Source organism: Talpa europaea (genome assembly GCF_964194135.1).
Source record: "Talpa europaea genome assembly, chromosome: 5".
NCBI lineage: Eukaryota > Metazoa > Chordata > Mammalia > Eulipotyphla > Talpidae > Talpa > Talpa europaea.
Window position 1 is genome coordinate 139,174,360 of NC_140071.1, and position 22,597 is coordinate 139,196,956.

Sequence of the window (22,597 nt, forward strand, 5' to 3'; positions counted from 1 at the left end):
GATCACAGTACACCTCCTGGGTTGCCTCCTACCTCCTAACTACTCTCCTTCAGTCCTCTCTGCTAGTTCCTTCTTCTCTCTCCAGCTTCTAGATACTGGAGCGTCCTTGGGTTCAGTCCTTAGATAGCTCTATTTCTAGACTATTCCCCAGTGACCTCTTCTAGGCTCATGACTTTGACCAGACCCTTTCCTTGAACTCATGCATCCTGCTGCCCACCCATTATCAGTCATTCTCCCGTGGCTTCTATTTCACTCAGAATAAAAGCTAAATTCCTTCCAATAGACATATAGGAGATCTTACCTGATTTATTCCCTCTTAATTTCTTTGAGCTATTTCTTTTATAATTGCTCTTTTTCCCTCTGTTCAATCATATGAGCTTTCCTATATAGTTCCTTCACCATTGATCATCGGTGAGCTAAAATAAAGTAAGGTTTTTAAGGTGCAAATGACATCAACCTTTCGGGGGTATGTGTCTCTCTTTGATTAGAAATGAAAATTAAAATTAGTAGAGTTGTGATAAATATGCAGTAAATGATCGTGGGCTAAGCAGGGACAGATGCTAAGGCAAAGGCAAGTGTCACACTTCACAGCTGGTGTGGGGGCTGGAGCCCCAGGGGTCACGGTGCTGGGCAGAAGTTCCCTGGGTGAGGAAGCTGTTTGTAGATTCTTGTTTGTCTCTCTGGAGCAGACTACTCCTTTGATCTGAACTGATACAACACTGAAAAGAGTCCTAAGTTTTTTTTGCTCAGGAGATATAATTATTTTGAAATTGATGAGAGCCACAAAAATTATTAAAGGGTTGGGAATTCAGACCTTTAAGAACGGCTAAAGCCAGAGCAAAAGACCAGTATAGAATTAACTGTGAAAAACCTGGGTAGTGTAGTTTTCATTTTCTTCAGGACATATAGGAGTCTGTCACACTAGCAGATTTTTTTAAAATGTAGTAGTTATAATTAATTGTCATATGTTAAATCTTTAGAGGTATAAGTTTATAGGGATAATTCTTATTTTTAGACAAGTTCAGTGAGTTGTGTGGATTTTCAAATTATGTTTTAATCATTTTAAAATTATTATATTTAAAATATTGCTATATTTGATAACGCTAATTTTGGAATCACCTCTACATACTTTTGCTGTTTATCATTTTTTAGAAAGTTCCATTTATTTGAAAGTAACTTAAGCATGCCTGTTTTAAATCATTTAAATCTATTTCTGTTATGTAGGTCTTCCTGTGTTTTCAGAAAGTTGCTGCTGAAATCCTTGGAATCAAATTAAACAAAGCAGAAATAGAACAGTCACAGGTGATTATATTGAACTTTATATTTTAAAACATAATTTATTTCTTAAAAGATACTAATTTCACTCTTGAATCCTTTCACTTTTATACATTCTATGTACCTGTCCTTAAAAGTATTAGAAATAAATGTTTGTGTAAATCAGTGTTTATAGTAATAGATGGAGGATGTTACCTTTTTGTCAAATTATGATATCCTTGAAATTTTTGTTTTATCCTTTTTGTGTTGAGAAGATGAGATTAACACAATAAAGATATCAACAGTGATTAAATAACATTCTGACTGTATTGTTTCATACTTCTTTATTAAAGTTCTCCAAGGATTACTGTATAACATTCTTTTATATTTCATAGAAAATCGCAGCTGTTCATCGAGTTCAGTCTTAGGGAGAATTACTCCATTTGGCATCTTCCAAGTTTCAGTTGATAAAATATTTTTTCTATTTTTTAAAAGTCTGTGCCATTTGATCTTCTACACTATTATGATATCAATTCTTGATGTTATTTTATTATTGACTTAATGTATTCAATACTGAGGACCTCTGAGTTCTTTCGTTATTCTAGACAGTTCTCTGTGCCTAAGGAATTAATGCCGGTGGTCACACACTTAAAAATACTGCTGCGATAGTGCACCATTGCACGTGCTTGCTGGGATACAAAACCACAGCAAAAGCCTTTAAAGTTCAGCCTCAAATGTGTTTGGTGTGAAGCACAAATAAATTGCAAATTTTTTTAATCCCCTTCACTCCATCCTAACCCGTGCAGCTTAAAGGGTGTATTGGTCTTTTCCTTGTCCTTAAAGAAGTTCCTTTGGAGTCCTTTGTCTTATTTTCATGGTAAGTGTTAGCGAGTGCTTTAAAATAATCAGAGCTAGTTGAAAATTGTTGTTTTGATGTGGCTGTTTCTTGGCCTAGATTAAAATATTTGGAACTCTGGAAATCTACTTTTATTTCTCATTATTCAATGTCATTTATTTCCGAACTTACTTTGGCCAGACATAGAGTTAAGCTATTTTGTGCTAAGTAAGTGGCTCACACACACATAAAAATAGTTGTTTGGGTTTTATTTTAATACATTATTATAGTTGAGTAGTATTCCACTGTGTGTGTGTGTGTGTGTGTGTGTGTGTGTGTGTGTGTGTGTGTGTGTGAACATGGCTCAAACAGAAACTGGCACAAAGAATTTGAAAAGCTTAGGTTGTGTTTTGGAATCAGAAGAATAGTTTGGTTAAGATAATGGCTTTTTGTGTCTGTTTGAAAGGCATTTGAGAACAGATTACAGAGATGCCTAGGTGATCCATTTTATCTAACATATTGGCAGTGGGAAGTAATTTTTTAAATGAGGAAATAAATGAGAGCAGGTTTTAGATAGGATTAATCTAATGGGATTTCTTTGGTGTGTGGTTGGATGGGAAGGGGATTGAGAAGGCTTGGTGACTGCCTGCGTGTGATAAGGTCCAGAGCCAGGGGTGACAGGAAAGGCTGAGTGTAAGGAGCATTTCAGAGGAGAATCAGTGGGACTTGGGCTATGACTCCGGCAGAGAGAGCCAGGAGACATGCAGGACTTGGGCGAGTTTTGTCCAGAGGAATGCAGGAAGGCCAGGTCGATGGGCCCCCTGGAGAAGCCGTGCTGAACACCTGAGGCAGCCCCTCTGACTTGGGCCACTTGGCTCCATTTGAAGGCGAAGTGGTAGCGAAGCTGCATTAAGAGCTCAGCTTCCCCTTAGTTGCAGGAGCCAGAAAAAAAAATCACTGTTTTTGACTTTAGAGACATCCAGGTTTTTTTTTTTGTTTGTTTGTTTTTTTAACTTTCAGTCAGTTCTCAAGTTGAAATTACATAGTTGTTTTTAATTTTTTTTTTTTTACTTTTTTTTCTTTTTTAAAGATTTATTTATTCATACAAGCACTGGGTACAGTCAGGAGCACGGGAGGGTGAGAGAATTCACCAGAGCCAGAGTGGGGAGCAGAACAGGCAGACTGACAAAATACACTGCTGAGGGGAGCAGGGGGTGCGGCAGGAGAGGTCTACGCGCCATGTGGGACCCTCGCCCGGCGGCCGGGGATTGAACCGGCGCTGCAGAGGCTGCAGGCAGCTTCGCAGCCCAGCGCTCAACCGCTGCGCCGCAGGGGAGGCCCCATGGTTTGTTTTTTTTATTGGGGTAATATTGGTTTACAACACTCTGTATTATTTAGAAGTAGCCTCAATTCTACAGTCAGACTTCTAGGGGTTATTGGTTTGGTTTTATCTGGCCTTTTGTTTTGTTTCTTTATATTCTACATGTAAGTGAATGATCTGCTACTTGTCTTTCTCCTACTGACTTACTTCACTTAGCATAAGACAAATTTAATTGAGAAGGTGTTAGATGTGCTAACTACACTGCTAACTCCCTGTGAGGCCAGAGAGGCTAGTAAACTGCCGGCAGTTATGGATGTTTCTCACGGCATAGACTGGCCTATTACATGGAAGGAAAAGACGACTCACTTTCGTTAAAGCTCCTACTGTGTGCAAAGTGTCATGTTCTATTCAAGCTCAAATTGATAGCTGTCATCTTGACATGCTTTAAATATTTATCAGTCATAATATTCTTGAATAGTTTCTGCATCTGTTTTCTGTGCTAGACCCTCATACATCTCAAAATCAGAGACCATGTGTTATTTACCTGCTCTCCGTGCCTAGAGAAGCAATGACTTTAGGATGATGGTGACATGTTTTAGGCTTCAGGGACGGCAGACTGATTTCTGTGATGGAAAATGCATTACATCCCTCTCTGGATTAATTGCAGAAGTGACCAAAAATGTCTCTGGTGTCTTCCCAAGAGTCCACTTCTGCTCCCTAGCCCCAGCTCCTTGGCTGCTGCCTTCCCAACCCTCTAGATAGACACCACTTTTATTGCCAGTGTCCACTCCCAAATGCCCTTTGACTAGATGGGGCCGAGGCTGGTGCTGAGCCACACGGCCGCTTTGCTTTGAGGTGTACTTGGTTGTTTTCACTCCATTGACTAATAGTAGGGAATATGAGTGTACTTGATGGCCCAAAAAATAAAACAAGGTTTTTTGTAGGAAACATTTTCTCTGAAAATATCAATGGATGGTTTGTAAACAAACTGACTACTTTGAAACCACCTTCCGTGAAGTTTATGGCATGGAGATTTTGTTTTTTTATTCATAGAAATCAAAGTTTTGAATCTGCACAGCCTTGGTTCTAGCTTCCAGTTTAGAAACTGTGTACAAAACTTTGTGTCAAACAGCCAAGGCCTCCAAGAAAGATGTTGCCTCGTTACTTCATTTCATGTGATGAAAATTAATGGTGAAAATCCAAGTCATTTATGTTAGTCTGTACGTCGACCAAATGTCGACCACAGGTCAGTAACCTGGTTGTGTTTATAGGATGGGCTTTAAACCAACATTCTGAGGATTAATGAGTTGCTCACTGATTATGAAAATCCCTTGTCTTTATGAGGAGCCATAGTTTGCACGGAACAATTAGGCTTGCGGAGGTCAGAGAGTGCTGTCCGGCGTTTCACCCGTGTACCCCCCTCATACCTCACGTGACAGCTGGTAATGCTCCTGTTGATAGCGTCAGGCAGAGTGCCTAGTAAATCATGAGTCTGGGCCAGGAGTTAGCACTGCTTGCTGGAGAGGGGCGCAGCGCCCCGTGCTCACTCTACTGTTTGCCCAGTCCTGTAGATGCAGTCGCCGACATGGTCCACGGCGTGTTCTTCCACGCCTCTTAATCAAGAGATATTATTATGAAGGAAGAATTTTCTGAAATAGATATTTAGAATTATTATTATTATTTAAAAAGATTTATTTATGTATACAAGAACTGGCGTACAGGCCAGAGGTGTGGGGCGGGGGGGTGAGAGGATTCACCAGAGATGGGGGAACAGAACAGGCAGACTGACCAAAGTACACTGCTGAGGGGAGCAGCAGGCAGCCAGGAGAGGTCTGCTGCGCCATGTGGGTTGCTCCCTGGCAGGCCAGATTTGAACTTACGCTGCAGAGGCTGCAGATTGCTTCATAGGTTGCATCTTTTTTTTTTTTTTTTTCAAATGTTGGTATTTATCTCTCCTTCTTTACTATTTTTTTTTAAGATTTATTTATTTATTTATACAAGCACTGGGGACAGTCAGAAGCGCGGGAGGGTGAGAGAATTCACCAGAGCCAGAGCGGGGAGCAGAGCAGGCAGAAGGACCGAAGTACACTGCTGAGGGGAGCAGCGGGCGGCAGGAGAGGTCTGCGCGCCATGTGGGACCCTCCTCCGGTGGCCGGGGAGCAGCCGGGGATTGAACCGGAGCCGCAGAGGCTGTGGGCAGCTTCGCAACCCAGTGCTCAACCGCTGCGCCACCGGGGAGGCCCATAGGTTTCATCTTAACCCCTTGCGCCACCAGGGAGGCCCGATATTTGGAATTAGTTTTAAAAATCAGGGATAGTTTAAATCTAAAAGACTGGGGGAGCCTGTTACCTCTGTCCTATGTATTTGTCATACGTGGTCTTTTCTTCGGTTTTGTGGCAATCCAAAAACCTAGCCAAGTGGTTTGGATTCTTAAGTCAGCAAAACTCTGAAACCCTTAGACATTTGAAAACAATAGCTGTGTGCTTAAGTATCGTATGTCATTTTTTTTTTTTTTTAAATGACAGAAAACTGCCATTTGAACTGATTTATTTTACCTGGAATTTGGAAGCATGGAGGGAGGGGGGTGAGCAGCAAAGGTCGTCTTTGACAGGAACACTATTAGCTGTAAACCATTGTCATGGGGTATGGCCGCCTCTGATTTACACCTCCGCCTCTTTATACCTGCAAAGAAATTTAACTGCTCTTCGGCTGTTCCCACCACACGTTGTAAGTCCACAAGTGAGCACTTTCGGTGTCTCGTAGCCTTGTACTTGCTTTCACCGTGAGGGCCAAGAGACCGGTGAACAGGTGCCGTGAGTGCCCCTGCGTGGGCAGTGTGGACGCGGCCTGGGAGACCGGCACGGTGTCCGCTGAAGGACACGGAGTTCACGCTGTCGCGTGGAAAAGCCCCATCATGCGTCATTGTCCTCTGAGAGGCTGGGCTTTGTATAGTGGCATGTGACTGTGGGATGAAAAAGGGAACTCACTGGGAGGTTCAGTAGACACGTCTACCTCAGGGCCTGGAACTGTCAAGAATAACGTTTCTTGGATCTTTGTTCGTTTTCTTTCCTGTTGGGGTGTCTATGTTCTGCTCTTTCTTTTGTGCTTTGTGTAAATTTGTGTTGACTTTCTTTTTCTACTTGATGTTCTCCTCTATTTTCACTGAATATACTTTCCATTTTCTTCTTCCTCTCCCTACCCCCTTCTTCATCTTGTTTACTTGGTGTGCTGTGGAACTGACAGGCGCTGCCAGGGCCGAAACAGTGACGTGCTGGGAAGAAGATCCTCAACATTCCAGCTCCGCTCAGAGTAGAGTCTGTGCAGTACAGTGGTGCAGGGATGGGCTGATAAATTCTTGGTTTGGGGAGCGGGGTTGGGCAGAACTAGTGGATGTTTTCCTGTTCTTTATTCCTTACGACAAGAGAAGTTCAAGTGTGATTGTACCTTACTGAGAATTAATATCGCTTAAGTTGTGTCTCAGAATTTTGAAAAATGGATTCTTTGCCAAGAGACTTCGGAATTAGATGAGGAATTGGGAACAAACTAAAATAACATTTCAGTTACTTTAAAACCTATTTGTCTTTATGGTTGTGTTTATTACACGTGCAGTGAAGTGGGGAAGGGGCGAGTTATTTCATCATTCATTCTTTGCCATTTTGTCCTGGTAAAGCCTGGTCATTGAAAAGCATTTTTAAAATTTGCCTTGAGTTAACACTTGGTGTGCTTGTGGGTGCAGATTCAGGGCACGAGTTGAGTGCAGTGAAGAATTCCTTTTAACTTCAATAATTACTTAGAGATGAGCAGTAGCAATAGCTAAGTTCATCAGTTAAGATAGGCCTCCAAATGAGAGTTAGAGGGGACAAGGAAGAGATAAAAGCATCTTTTGGTTTAAGTTTTTTTTGGGGGTGGGGGTGAGGTCTTTTTCCTCTTCTCTAATCAATGTGGTAAAGATTAGGAAAGAGATTTTTCAGAGCGAGTTTCTTTTTTCACGTATTTAAATTATTTTAAAAAACATGAATATGAGGTATTTAAGATTTTCCATCCTGTATTTTGTTAGGGTCACTGTGCAGAACCCAGCGGTGAGGTATTTGGAAGTAAGTGAGCAATTTGGGAGGAAAATTTTAAAACTTGGAGTCACTGAAAACGTTTCTCTTTTCCGTGTGACCCCTCTTTGATGTTTGTGCCTCTTCTCACTGATTCTTAAGTTGCTATCACCGCGCTTTAAAAAGTTATGACGAGATATACTAGTTTATGGAAATAATTAATAATGACATTTTTATTTGAAATTATGAAATTTGGCCTATGAACTAAAATGTGTGAGTAATTAAATTCCTGTGCTGTAAATTACAACCAGGTTTTCATTTTTCAAATTGATGTGTCAGTTTTTTGTTAGACTTTGTGATAACCTTACGTTAATGTCATAAAACCTGGGGAGACTCAACAAATGAGTTGCTGTTAAGTTTCTAAAAGACAAACAAACCAGCCTCCACCCCCAAATCCTAACTCCCCGTTCGTTGGTTCGGTCCCTTCGTGGAGGATCCAGCCCCCGCTTCATTTATGGCGTCTGTCACCAGGAGTTCGCCAGAGTTCAGAGAATGAAAATATACTTTAAGGAGCCCTTTCTAAATGTTCTGATGTGCCGATAATAACCGTGTTTTCCTTTACGGCAGAGGGTGGTGAAGGCAGACATCGTGAACTACAGCCAGGAGCCCGCGTCCAGGACCGTGAACCCCCAGCGCAGCTCCGTGTGTGCCGTGCAGTGAGCGCGGGCCTCCGCCTCCCGCCGCCCTTCTGCACACCAGGCAGGGGCGGCCTGGTCTCGCCCGGGCTGCGGCCTGGCTGCACCGTGGGGAGCTGCTCCATGTGCACCAGCCCCGGAAGGCGTCTCCTCTTGCTCTGCTGCGAACGTACATAAAGCTGATGCCGAACTGAAGATGCTTCAATAAAGCTGTCATAGAAATATTTTTTTCATTTTATAAAAAGGGCGTAAATTGTTTATATTGCAGCTCTAGCTCATAAAGTAGCATTTGATATTGTATTTTTGTGACTGTGTCACGGCGGGTCTGTGCTGGGCAGGCCGGGCCTGTGGGCGCTGCGCCCCGGGCCACCCTCCCGACCCGGCAGGAGGACGCGAGTGAGTCTCGGCTCTTGTTGGGTCACTGCGGGTCAGACTGTACCTGATGTTCAATTTTTCTTCTGCAAATAAATTTATTTAAACTACTTCTTGTCAGAATGTTCTTTCAACCATCTTCCTTTTAGTTCCAGAAAAGCAAAGTGTATTTGGATACAGGATCAGGATCAGGAGAAGCCTCCTAGGCTGGTGGCCATGCGCGTGGTGAGGTGTCCTGCCGTGCCCACCGCAGAGTGAGCCCTGTGCCCAGCCTGTCGGGGCTGCCTGGCTGCTGCTTCCGGTGCCACTGGCGGTGCCCTGCCTCCCTGGGCACCCGGGGCACCATGGATACACCCTCTGTGCGTGGCATGGGTGCATGGGCCTGGACTACCACCCCCCTCCAAATGTCTGCCTCCTGCCAGCCAGCCCTTGGCACCCTGAGGGCGGGACTCTCTGTCCCAGCGGTTTCTCGCGCTGAGGCCCAGGGCTTGGGCGGGCAGCCCTCCCTCTGCCACGTGGGAGCAGCGATGAATGGACTCCCACCAAGGCAGCCTCCCTCCACAGCCGAACCTCCCGTGAGCACCTCTCGGTGGCCGCGAGCCCTTCCTGTTGTGAATCACGGTTACTCTGCCCTTGTGTTTTATTGTTTAATAAACCACGAGCTTATTGAAGGCAGTCCTGGGGCGCGCCCCTCCTAGGAGACTTGCCACAAGTGTGCGCAGAAATTCTGGACGCCTCATTTTACAGTGGTAAGGGATTTCTGAAAGTCTGTTATTTCACATCCTGTGTGACTAAGGAAGCCGAAGCTGGGAGGCAAAAAGGAACTTGCCAGAGGTCATGGAATCCCAGAGCTAGACTCGGCTCTCAAATCACTTTCAAGAGTGCTTTGAAATTTAAGACTTTTTTAAAAATTGAGGCTCTACTCATTAAACAATGGGAAATTTTAATTTAATCGAATAACCTCTAATTTCTCTACTTTTCATTTTGTAGCAACGAAGCAGCTCTGTGAGCCTTTCAAGGCACGAGTCCTTCCAAGCCGTTCAGTTTAACCTTCCGCTTGATGTCCTCCTACCAGACACCATCAGTCTGAGAGGGAGAACGTTTGCCCTTGGTGCTGTCATTTTCAAATCCGGGACTGATGGCCGTCTACTGGTAAACTGAACTTGCCCAAGACTTCATGTTTCTTAAGGAGCAAGACCACCTTTGTGCTGTGAAAACTTGAGGTTCCTCAGAAAATGTTTTCCAATCCAGTTATTGCAGAACTACGAGCTGTACCCACACACGCACGTAGGAGGGTGCGAGCGCGGTGCCGTGGACATGCTAGAGGAGGCAGAGACATCACCAGGGGCCTGTGGTCAGACCCAGTGGCTCTGGCCTGTGACGTGAGGGTGCCAACGGGACTGAGCAGAGGGCGGGAGAGGACCCCCGGGCACTTTCACCTGAGCCATTTTCCTTCACGCCCATCTGTCAGGAGGGTGTCAGTCATTGTGCCCACTGGAGGACACTGAAACTGGTAATGATGGTGCCGAGTCCTTCTTCAAGTAAGTGGTCAAACTAGAACCCACACAAGCCGCTGCTGAGACAGCGTGGATGAGGCCGGGCCCCGAGTGAGGCCGCCTTCCGCTTGGGCAGCTCACACCAGGGGCCCCCTCCTGGGGCTGAAGGGGTCCTTTAGAGGGAGGGGTGACTCAGTGCCGGCCTCTCCACCCTCACACGCACCCCTGGACCAGCGGCGTGTGCCCGGACAGCCTGCCTGGCCGCTGTGCCTCTGGCCACCGGGACGGGGACTGAGGTGGCCCCGGCCCGTGGCCTCATGGGCTGGACGCCCGCCTTGTGAGCCGGAACGGCCGCCGCGGGCCCGCGGTTCCAGGAAGGCCGGCGCCTTGACCGGCAGGCAGCGTGCGGCCGAAGCCCACTCCCGAAGCCCATGGTACAATTTTCCCCATACCTCGGGTTTATTTTTGAAACAAAGCGTTGGATTCATGCTTATTTTGCTTTGACTGTTCCCTCTCCTGTCCACAGTTTTTAATTAAAGAAATTACAAGTCTCCCCGTCTAGTTTGAGGCACTTTGTCTGAAGACGCGTGCTCTAAAGTTTCAAACGCATTGTGGTCACCGCCGCTGCTTGGGGAGCTTTTGAAAAACACAAAAGCTCCTCAGCCAGAACTGGTCATTGGCCGCTGCTTTCAAGGGCACCCGCTATTATGTGTGGCAAACCGCCCCGGGGTGGTTTCTGGAGTGACCCGGAGAGCTCCTGGGGCTGCTTTCTTATTCCAGGAGGGGGTCAGCCGGGACCCTGGAAAGTCGGTCGCCGAAGCCACCGGCTGGGGCAGGAGAACTGGTGCTCTCTGCCCATTGCCCGCGGCTGCTGGCGTGTGGGGCGTCCTGAGAAAAGGCTCCCAAGATGGCAAAGGCAGAGCAAAAGCAGACGCCGGGCATGGCGGTGGGGTCTGCCAGCGGCCCCCCAGCGTCCACGTCTCCTGACAGCTTCCCTCATCTCCTGCTGGAGCCTCCTCCTCTGTCCGCCCCTCGAAGCCCTAAGCGGAGCCTTGCAGGCCTCATCCCGTGAGGGGGACTGATTCCTCCTGGTCCCGGTGGTTGGCTCAGAACGGAGCTGCTCACCCCATCAGAGCTGACGACGCTGGGGAGACACGGCCAGATTTCCGAGAAAGCACAGAGAGGGAGCAAGGGGAGGGGAAGCAAGAAAAGACGAGGCAGAGACTCGGCCGCCTGCACCTGAGCGGAGAGGCCGCGCTCCGGGCCTGTCTGCAGCCATCCTGGGCTGCAAAGCGCCAGCAGCCTGCAGGGCAGCCATGGCAGAGACCCCCCAGGCTGACCTTCAGGCCCTGGCAGCTCCTCTCCCTGTGCTGCGTCAGCCATCTCCAAGGACGCAACGATTTTGGCGGCTAAACATACATGGACCTGCGAGAGGACGGGCTGATGAGAGAAGTCCACAAAAACAGAGAATGGATACTTGCAATCCCCATTCAGTCGGGTTGGGGTTTCTCCTGTCCTCAGACTAATTTCTTCAAAAACTTAAGTTTCCAAATGAAAATGACCCTGTCACTTGTTCTGATTACAAACGTCGTAAAAATGCTTCATACAGAGAAAAGTGAAGAAGCCTGAACACCCTGTTCTCGGACCACATCAGCGGCCTTTGGGTGACAAGCCAGGCTGAGCTGTCTCTCCTCCCCTCCGCGCGTTCAGAAGCTGCACTGGGCCTCCCTGGTGGCGCAGCGGGTTGAGCGCCGCGCTGGGAAGCTGTCTGCAGCCTCTGCAGCACGGGTTCGATCCCGGCCGGCCGAGGAGATACCCATATGGCATGGCAGACCTCTCCCCTGTAAACAGGGGAGATCACCAGGGGGGCCACCTCGAGAATTTCCTGGGGCTGACGTGAGACGCATCCTGGGGGCAAGGCCTTTACAGCAACCCCAGACAAGGGCGCGGATGGTCAGGCTTTTCAGTCTGCTGTTCTCAGGGCAACATGGACGCTGCTTTTGTCTAAACACCCCCAGCAGCAAACTAGCGGAGCCCCTCTTGTTACATGCTGAGGCCTTTCCTGCAGCAGTCCAGGGTCCCTGGAACGCGCACGGTTGCTTCTGATTAGGCGTGGGGGGCTATCTCCTTCTGGTCCAACAAAGATCCTTGACTCTTTTTTTAAAGCTTTTATTTTTTTTTTAAGATTTACTTATTTATGCATACAAGACCTGGGGTACAGGCCAGAGGTGGGGGGCTGTGTGAAAGGATTCACCAGAGACAGAGTGGGGAGCACAACAGGCTGATTAACTGAAATCCACTGCTGAGGGGAGCAGCGGGCGAGTCAGGAGAGGTCTGCTGCGCCATGTGGGCTGCTCCCTGGCTGGCCGGGGAATTGAACTCGTGCTGCAGAGAGTACGGACAGCTTCATAGGTTGCGTCTTAACCCCTTGCGTCACCAGGGAGGCCCCAAGACCCTTGACTTTTGAGCCTACTTAACTCATTCCTCTCAAGTGCCCCCACCCCATTTCTTGCCCTTCTCCCATCCTCTGACACTTTCTCGACTGTCTTCCGCACTGGCAGGTGGGGATCGCAGGCCGGCCGGCTGCCTGGCTCCTCAGGGTGTCAGGATGATGCTGTAAAAGGCTGGCAGAGAGCTGAGTGAGCCAGGATGTGGGACCATCTTGTTACTCCTTCTGCAGCCCAGGACCCAGGGGACTCAGCTCGCTGGCCTTGGGGTTCTCTTTGGCGGTCCACCCATGAAGACAGATAAGGACAGGAATGGGAGGCAGAGGACGGAGGGAAAGCCTCTGGGTAGCACCCTCCCTGGCCAGGCCCGTGCTGGGCTCTCAGTCCACAGTTTCCCCGAGACCCCAGCTTCGTAGCACATGCGCTTTGCTTACCGGCTCGTTTCACCCTCACGCCGGGCTCTGGGTGTGAGCTGTGTCTCCTCTCACAGGCCAGGAAGCTGACTCCGGAGGAGAGAAATGTCTTGTCTCAGGGCAAGCGGAGGACGGAGTTTGAACTCTGCTCTTACTGACTTGGGAGTCTGGCCTTCTGGACCCAACCCGACCGGACCGGGATGTGGTTTATTCACGTTCAGTATTTAGCACTTAAATACCCTTGGGTCATGCTTGAAACTAGAATGGGCTTTCTTTGAAGTTTCTGCAACCAAAATTATTTTAATTTTATGGCTAGGAAAAAAGTAAATTTATATTTTCAGCCGACCAGAGATGATAAAGTATGTATTTGTCAAATAAAGTTCTTTGCTATGATAAAGTAAATCGTTCCTTGGCCTTGTAAAAAATTAGGCCTCACTTGAACTGTTTTTACTCGGGCCTTTGCTAATATTTCTGTTATCTCCACCAGGATTATAATGATAAATGCCTTTTATTCGCATCATTAAGCACTTCAGTGAAGGTGTGAACACTCGAGTGTCATGAGTCACGGGGCCAGGAAACAACAGGTCTCCTGGAAAGAAGGAAAATCTGGCAAGTCGAATGTGCCTGGGAGTGGCTGTCTCCTCGGCACGCCGGGTCCACTTCCTCGCGGATGTTTCTGCTCCTCTTGTTAGGGGGAAGAGGCTGTCCTAAAGCTAATTCCATGCAGGCTTTGTGGACGCCACCCCCACCCCAGGCCAAAGCCAAAGACACTGGGAACTCCACATCCCATCCCCACCCAAGGGAAGGTGGCTGGGACTTGAGGGTGGCATTAAGCAGCCAGGTTGATATAAAAGGCAGACAAGTGGGCTTTGGGGGGGGGGGGTCACCCATTTTGGCTCCCCGCCAGCTCGCAGCGTCCGGCCAGCTCGGAGAGTGCCTTTGGGTTTCCAGGTCGTTGGATCGGGTAGGACGCATTAAAGACTTTATTTCCCTATTTTCTCCCTGAGTTGTACATTTTCCTTATTTCCTTTTCTCTTGTCAATAGACCTTTTATTACCCTTCTGTGTGTGTCTGTAGTGGAGTATTCATAAGTCCCTTGTAAGCGCGCGGGTGAGGACCCACAGCCAGGAACCCGTTCAATATCAGGGCTGCCCTATAACACTCTCACTGATCTTAAGATGGTGTAAGGGCAGGACGACCCAGGGCAGGTTCTCTATGATTCTATGCAGACGGGGTGAAGGAGGAGTCCTGGAGCCCTTGGCGGCTTTTGCAGGCTTTTATTGGGATTTACCAGGTACACGGCAGGCAGAGGCAGGCTGGCAGGCCTCCCAGGCCCCAGCAAGTCTTCGCTCCTTCTGGGCTCTCTGGCGTTCTCTCATTCTCTCGGCTTCCCTTGTGGTTCTGCTGCTTCTTCTCTGCTTCTGCTGGCGTCCTCGTGATAAGCCTTACGAGCCCAGTCTCAGCCCAGGTGTACCCACTTACGCATGCCCACACCCTACTCCAGGTGCCGCCATCAGGCATGCGTTCAGGACCGCAGGGATCCACCATCCATCCCAATGGCGGGAGGGCAGAAAAGCCTGATGCTTTTTACCTTACCCTACAGATGGGCTCAAAGGCTTGGAAAAGTTAGGGCGTCCAGATTAGGCCACCTGGCTTTGTAACTTCTGTTACAATCGGACAGACCTGAGTGAAAATTCCTGGTGCCCCCAGTGGATCCCATCACTACAGTTACTGAATCTCCCTGAGGCTCCATTTTCTTACCCCCATGACAGGCGAGCACCTACCTCCGGGAGTCATCTGGGTTAAATGCGAGCTAGGAAGTGAGAGCAGCTGATGGAGATTAGGGATCCTAGGTGTGACTTTAAATCCTCAGAGGTCAGATTTCCGCATTCCAGAGCAGAAAATATAATTGGCCCTGCCCAGAGATCCTCTGGGCCTGTCTGACAGGGTGGTGACCTGAATTCTTGACTGAAGCACCAACAGCAAAGTCCCCCTGTGATGTCTGGACAGGAGCCCCGGGCTGTTCAGAAAGGGCCCGGGCCGGGCAGGGCGACCGGTGTCTGACGACTGTGCCGGAAGGTGAGCTATGAGTTCTGACCCGTTCCTAGGCTGTATCAGAGCCCACAGAGCAGGCTCAGCTGCCTAATGGAAGCTCTGGGCTGGCCGGTCTCCTCCCTGTCAGCCCCTGACCTCGTTATCTGCCTACTGACCAGGCCAGAGTCAAGTGTAAACTAACATTTCATGGAAATGGGCTGTGAGGTCACAGACCAACATGTTACAGTTAATCTGTTAAATGCAGCAAGGCCCCTGGTTGTAAACATCTGCTTGATTAGCTTTTTATAGCATATACAACCCGGGAAAATGGATGGCCTCCCACAGCTGCCCGGGGTTCCTGCGCCCCTCGGCTTGTCCAGATGACCTCTGCTCCCGTTGAGCACAGCCCAGCCCAACCCAGACGGCTCAGGGGACCCACCTAGCAGAGCTCGGTGCTGCGCCTGGTGCGGCCTGGGATGCCGGGGAGGAGCAGCTGAAGGCCGCCATCTTTAACGCGCAAGGAATGGGGGCCGAGGTGACTCAGAGGCAGCCCGGTGAGGCTTGGTCAGGGGCTGACGAGTGAGCAACAGGCTCGGATCCTGGTTCTCAAGCTCAATGCTTTATGGCTTTGGGAAGTTAATGAGTCACATCCTATGTGGGTTTCATTCGGTAGATTTAACTCCATGAACCTGGTAAAAGAGCATGACAGGCAGAGTGACTGCTCTCATAGTGGCCATTTGCCTGCCGGTCTATTCAGTGAGCATGTCCCCTGCCCCGCGAGGCGGGAAGTCCTTGCGCTGTCTCAGTCGGTTGTGGTTGCAGTTATTTCTCCGCCATGAGCACCCAGTGTTGAGTGTGAATCGAGTATGCAAAAATTCTACTTTGAAGGGATGTCTGCACGCCTGCGCTCTTTGCAGCACTATTTACACGGGTCAAGTTAAGGGCACAACGAAGTGCCCAAAGACAGATGAATAGATCAAGAAGATGATATATACACATATACACACACGTATTTATACACACACACACACTGAAACACTATTCGCCTATAAAAATGATGAAATCTTGCCATTTGTGGCGACATGCACGCACCTGGAGGCAAAGTATGCAAAGTAAGCAAAGTATGTCAGGAGGAGTGTAAGGGGCAGGACAGGACACTGGAGGTTTTCTGATCCCATGCAGACCGGGGAAAGGGGGAGTCAGAGTCCTCAGTGGTTTTTTGCAGGTCTTTTATTGGGGTTCACCAGGCATATGGCAGGCAGGGGTGCTGGCTGGGGGGCTGGGAGGCTGGCAGGCCTCCCAGGCCCCAGCAAGTCTTCACTCTATCTGGGCTCTCCGGCGTTCGTTCTGCTGTTTCTCGGCTTCTCTTTCGGCTTCTGCTGCTGCTGCTGGCGTCCCCATGACACCACCCTTAAAAGCCCAGTCTCAGCCCAGGTGAATCCCATCTACCTAGGCCCACACCCTATTCCAGGTGCCCGCCATCAGGCATGCGTTCAGGACCTCAAGGATCCATCATCAATCCTGATGGCAGGAGGGCAGAAAAGTCTGACATTTTCTTTGCCTTACAAGGAGGAAGACAAATGTTGGATGATTTCATGCATCCCTGGAGTATAGAGACACAAGACAAAGGAACAGATATAATCAAACCAAATCTTCCTCCTAGAAATAATCATGCAGAATTGAGGCTACCAACGGGGAGGGGTGAAAAGAGCGGGGAGCAGAGGGGAGCAGACTGTGGTGGAGGACGCAGGGCCGTGGAGGTAGGTGTGGTGTGACGCCTGCAAGTACCTCTGGCGATGCAGAGTCTAAGCCAACGTTGCCTCAGAAACAGAGACGGTGCCCTGGAGCAGGATAGTGGCCAGAGCTGAAGCAGTTACTCCGTGGTCAGGGTGGAGGCCCTCACTGCTTGAGCACAGCCTGATAAAAGTGGGCTCTGTGAAGGAAAATCAAACCCCAGTCAAGGTGCCCCATGTCCTGTGTTCAGACACAACGAAGGGATCAGATGACGTGTGGAGAGTCGTGGCTTGGCCTCCCCAGGATGCCTGTCCCCTCAGGAGCGAAGCATCAGCAATCACTCTTCGGGTCCTGGCTCAGTGTCCAGCCTTGCTTCATCCCAAGGAGCACGGTGCTCCCGGGCCATTGCTTTGGGGGAAGCCACAACAAACTAATTTGGGAGTGAGTGTGGGCCTGCAATTCGGAAGACCCGGATTCTAATTGGCTACGTACGTGGTGAGTGACTCCTTGCTTCATCTCTCTGCACCTCCGCTGGCTGGTTTGTAAGGTGCGAGTGTTTGGTGAGGAAGGAGCTGTTTGCCTTGCTGCCGCGCCCACGGTTCTCAGCCAACTCTCCTTCTGCTGCCCGAAATCGGGGCTGCAAGAAAACACCCCACCGCGGACTTAACTTCTGTCTCAGGGGTGCCTAGACTTGCCCTCTTGCCCCATTGATCCCGGATCATGAACAAGTTCTGGAAGCTTTTGAAAGAGGCTGCTCTGCTTGGTCTTTACTATCATCTGTTCTCACCAGCACCCGCAGAGACAGTCACCCCTGTTATCATTGTCCTTGGTCGCTGGGAATGAAGAAGTTGGGTCCCTTTCACACAGCTTGTAAAGGGCCACACTGAAGTGCAAACCTCAAGCATGAAGCCCTAAGGTCAATACGGGTGCAGAGTGGTTACGTGGACACTGGCGTGCGTAGGTATAGATGTAGCCGCAAGGCACACGCACCTCATTGTACTTTGCCTGTTTTTACAAGATGAAGCCTGGTGACCTCCCGCCTTGAGTAAGTCTTTTGCCGCCATTTTCCCAACAGCAGGTGCCTGCTTTGTGTCTCTGTGTCCCGTTTAATTGTTTTGTTTTAGACATAATGCTACTGCATGCGCGATAGACATGACGCTCAGGAGACTCACAGGACCGTGCAAACATGACTTTTCTATGCACTGGGAAGCCAGAAAATTCGTGTGACTCACTTTATTGCAATACGAGTATTTTTGCAGTGATGTGGGACTAAACCCACAGTACCTGCCTCTGAGCTGTGCCTGTGGACACACACAGATGTGTTGCTTAAAAAAAAAAAACTCTCTATGAAGTCGGTGAAGTAGGTTTCATGGCCCCTATTTTACAAATGGAGAGACTGAAGCTCCGTTTTCACGATTGTGCAAAGCACAGAGATTGTACCCCAGCTCTGTCTCATTCCAACCCCTGGGCTCTGCCCCTAAGACCCGTGTCTTGATTATATTATCAGATTTAGGGGAGACCGTGGGCCCAGGGTCAAATGGAGCACGTGTAGCTAATGCAGGGCTGGCTGGCGACTCGGCCACCTGCCCCGTGGTGAGGACAGAAGCAGATTTTTAATATTTCATCTGAAAGCTTGTGTTCCTGCCAGGGGTGCCCTTCGGGGCCTTCAGGGGGTGAGGTGTGAAGGAAAAGGTGAGTGGTAAAGTATGAGGCAGGCAGATGTTGCCGAATGGTGTGATTTGAAGGACGGGAGAAAGATTTCTAGTGTGGGGGAAGCGCCATTAAGAGCACAGACTCTTGTTACTATACGGGAATGAGAATTACTTGGCTATCCTCAAGGAAGTCCTATTTTATCCTTAATTTTTACATTTTCAAAATAAGAAATTTAAGAAACTTACAGAGAAAATATCAGACCCAAAATACTAAGAAATCTTCATACTTTAACATGCTCACAATTGATGTTAACATTCTAGAATATTTTTTAAAAAAGATTTGTTTATTTATTTATGCATACAAGAACTGGGGCACAGGCCAGAGGTGTGGGGGGTGAGAGGATTCACCAGAGACAGAGTGGGGAGCAGAACAGGCAGACAGACTGAGAAACGCTGCTGAGGGGAGCAGCGGCCGAGTCAGGAGAGGTCTGCTGCGCCATGTGGGTAGCTCCCTGGCTGGGGATCGAACTCATGCTGCAGTGGCTGCAGACAGCTTCATAGGTTGCGTCTTAACCCCTTGCGCCACCAGGGAGGCCCAACATTCTAGAACATTTCCTGAAGTTTATTTTAAAAGTAGTTGTATCACAATTGTGATTCTTGCATTGGTAATCTTCCATTCTTTTCCCTTAGCGTCATTTTATGACTCACTTTCCCCTATGGTCATGTAGTTTCATAGCTGCTACATTTTATGAGTGTGAAATATTTCACTGGGTAGATTCATCCTAATTATACAACCATTTGCCCGATTTTGGACATACAGGGCTTCAGGCCTTTTTCACGACAGTAAATGACGTGGCTTCTGCACCCCCTCCTTGTAGCACCCTCCTTGTAGCACCCCCTCCTTGTAGCACCCCCTCCTTGTAGCACCCTCTCCTTGTAGCACCCTTCTTATAGTACCTCCTCTTTGTAGCACCCCTCCAGCTTTAGACAGGCTCCCAGGCTTCCAATGTCCAAAATACTTGTCAAATAATTCCAATGTCCAAATACTTGTGCGCCAGGATCTTCTCTAGGTTGATGGAGAGGCGGCTCACACGTCCACTTGCCTTGGGGCGTCTCTGCTCGGAGGACACACACACAACTGATATGAGCCTCCGGCAACTCCTCTTCCAGCCAGACCTGCTTCTGTGCCTGTCTCTGTGAATGGGATCCCCACCCCGCTAGTTGCCCAACCCAGAAATTCAGGGTCATCCTGGGTTAGCTCTACCTCCATCTCTGTGCCCTGTGGTTCTGCCCATGGGTATTTCTGGCTCTGCAGCCTGTGTTCTCTGCTCCCTCCATCACTCCATCCTTGGCCCTCATCTCCTACATATTCGTTTGTGACAACCTCATAGTGGTTCCTACACAAACACAAGGCTGTGTCAGCCTCTGGCCAAAACTCCTAATGGCTTCCCGTCACATACGGGATAAACACCAAGCACCCCTCTGTGATATCCAAGTTCTCATCCTGGTCTTTGCTTCTCTGCCCTTTTGTATCTTATAATTTATAACACTGAACTGACTGTCAATTTCACCATCATAATTGATGAGTAGCTGCATCATTGCCTGCGCCTATAGTCCCCTATCGTTACTTCTCACTTATATCTGGTTCCATTTTTTTCTTTAAACCTGACACCAGGCATCATCGTTTGAGCCTTGCTTGATCCCTCCCTCCCCACCTCTCTGGATTCAGTCACTCCAGGTTCTGCGCAACCATGCGGGTTTTTCCCCATGTCTTTTCCACGACACACATCACATTGTTTATCCATCCACACATCCCTCTTCCTTGGGAATTCAAATAAATGTTGAGTGATTGAGTTAAACCATCCCATGTATATGCCTTGAAGTGCGAAGCAAGTGTCTGATGACTCGACTTCAGGATAACTTACAGGTTTTCTTATCATAAAACCAGGGGAGAAAGTGTCTACAGGATTGTCCAGAGTTTCCCAATTGGCCAAGAATTGGGATTTTACCTTTAACCTCCTGACTTCCCATCCCAGGCACTGACTTTGAGACCACAGCAAAGTTCCCAGAATTTCCAGGCTCTGGACAAACTCTCTGGCCCACAGATTAATTTTAGAGTCATTGAAATTCTGCCAGCTTTGGGGGGAATGATTGGGAGCCAGGCTAACAACCAGCACAGGAGGAAATTGCTCTGTGTCTATTTCAAGACGAGAGAGTTGTAACCACGGTGCCTCCCCCCGTGATGCTGTTCAAAAAAACATGAATTTAATACTTTCATGAAACTCAATCTTCTAACCATAAGTGTTTCAGGACTCTCTTTGATGTTCAGGAAAAGGAGCCTGGAGCCAATGTCTTTGCACATATGGTGTGAACGCCGCCCTGCTCTTGAGCCCAGCAACAAGGGTCTCCAACTCTCTGGAGGAAAGAGTTAATTTTTGTTTCAATAGCTCAACAAATATTTATTCAGTGACTGCAACACCCAGAATACATTGTGTTGCTGGAGAATGAGCAGAAATGTCTGGGTGCGATGAAAGTGTGTTCAAATCCTATCTTGGCCCGCAACTGGTCACAGACCTTTGACCAAGCCCTTCTTCCCTGAGCTCGTGTGTGGAATGGGCTCATAACACGTACCTTCTGGGGATGTAGGCAGGATACTCTGAGGGAGATAAGAAAGCATCATTTAGCACAGGACCTGGTATCTAAATGTTCCTTGATTCCAATTCTCCACAAATACAATTGGAGTTGATAAAGTCGGGCTCTTAGGTTAGAAACCATGAGTGATGCAGCAATGAGAAATGTATTTGGGGGCCTCCCTGGTGGTGCAGGGGTTAAAGACACAGTGCTATCAAGCTGTCACCAGCCACTGCAGCATGAGTTCGATCCCTGGCCTGCCAGGGGAGCAACACACATGGCGCAGCAGACCTCTCCTGTCTCGCCGCTGCTCCCCTCAGCAGTGTATTTCAGTAGATCTGCCTGTTCTGTTCCCCACTCTCTCTGGTGCATCCTCTTACCGGCCCTCCACCCCTGGCTTACGCCCTAGTTCTTATATGTGTAAATAAATAAATAAATAAATCTTAAAAATAAAAGCAATGTATTTGGTCATAGAAACACAAAACCGGTGGCAGGTCTGTAAACGATTAACGATGGACTCCGGGGAAAAATAAAACCCTGACTTGAATTGTTTGCTGGTTTCCATGGTGGAAACCGTGGGTGATTTTGTGCTACCAGTCCGACGTCACTGAACGTGCAGTTGGGCAGCTACATATAGTGTCTAGGGAGTAGATTATCGTCTACGGTATAGAGTTGGGAGATATGTGATAGCTCTACCTTTCAGGTACAATCGATGTGGACAGTGTCAAGAACACAGACAATAGTTAGATTTATAAAATATTTAGGAACTGAGGAGTTTTGAGTATTTATCACCTTTATTTTTTAACATGACTTATTTGATTACAAGAGGATATAATGATTTTTAATAAAGTCCATGTGCCAATACTGATCCACAAAGTCACTGAAAAGTTGGGCAATTCTCGGGAGCTAGTGGGTCAGCTCCAGTACAGTCCCACTGCAGTGACTGAGACGAAGTGACAAGAAGTCAGGGATGCGCAGCCCCGGCTGGCAACTTGGTGAAGTAGTCATCAGCCCACCCTTTCTGTCCTGCTGTCTTTCATCCTCACTGGTCATCCTGCAAGAATGCATGATGGCAGCTCCCCCCTGTACCCACACCCCATGCATGAGAAGAGAGAAGGGAAAGAGAGTAATGTGAGTTTATCTGGGGAGAAGATGCTGTATAAGTTTCTACTTGCTGCTGTAACAAATCCCCATAAACTTCATACAAAAACAACAGTAGCTAAAAACAACACACTTTTTTTTTTTTTAAAGATTCATTCATTTATGCATGCAAGAACCAGGGCACAGGCCAGAGGTATGGGGGGTGAGAGGATTTATCAGAGACAGAGTTGGGAGCAGAACAGGCAGAAGGACTGAAATACACTGCTGAGGGGAGCAGCGGGGAGATGGGAGAGGTCTGCTGCGCCATGTGGGCAACTCCCTGGCTGGGGATTGAACTCATGCTGCAGTGGCTGCCACTGCAGATCGCTTCATAGATTGCATCTTAACCCCTTGTTGTACCAGGGAGACCCCTAAAAACAACACATATTTATGCTCTTACAGTCAGCAGTCTGAAATGATTCTCACTGGGTTAAGGTCAGGCAGGGCTGTGTTCCTTCTAGAGGCTCTAGGGAAGAAGCAATTTTCTTGCCTTTCCAGTTTTCAGAGGCTGCCCACATTCCTTGGCTTGG

The 22,597-nt window shown here is 48.3% G+C and overlaps 1 protein-coding gene across 2 annotated transcripts in view; it reads left to right on the forward strand.

Moving 5' to 3' along the window:
- Positions 1-8,239, forward strand: part of RAB28 (RAB28, member RAS oncogene family) — a gene marked incomplete at both ends in the record, with an annotated part of 55,206 nt that extends 46,967 nt beyond the window's left edge. The window contains 2 exons of one of the 2 annotated variants that reach the window (XM_084233503.1): positions 1,225-1,302; positions 8,081-8,239. In XM_084233503.1, the coding sequence (XP_084089629.1) occupies positions 1,225-1,302; positions 8,081-8,173 (171 nt within the window). Of the gene's footprint in view, positions 1-1,224; positions 1,303-6,653; positions 6,678-8,080 lie in introns of those variants that run through there. The other variant, XM_084233504.1, reaches the window with a different exon arrangement.
- Positions 8,240-22,597: the final 14,358 nt, after the last annotated feature.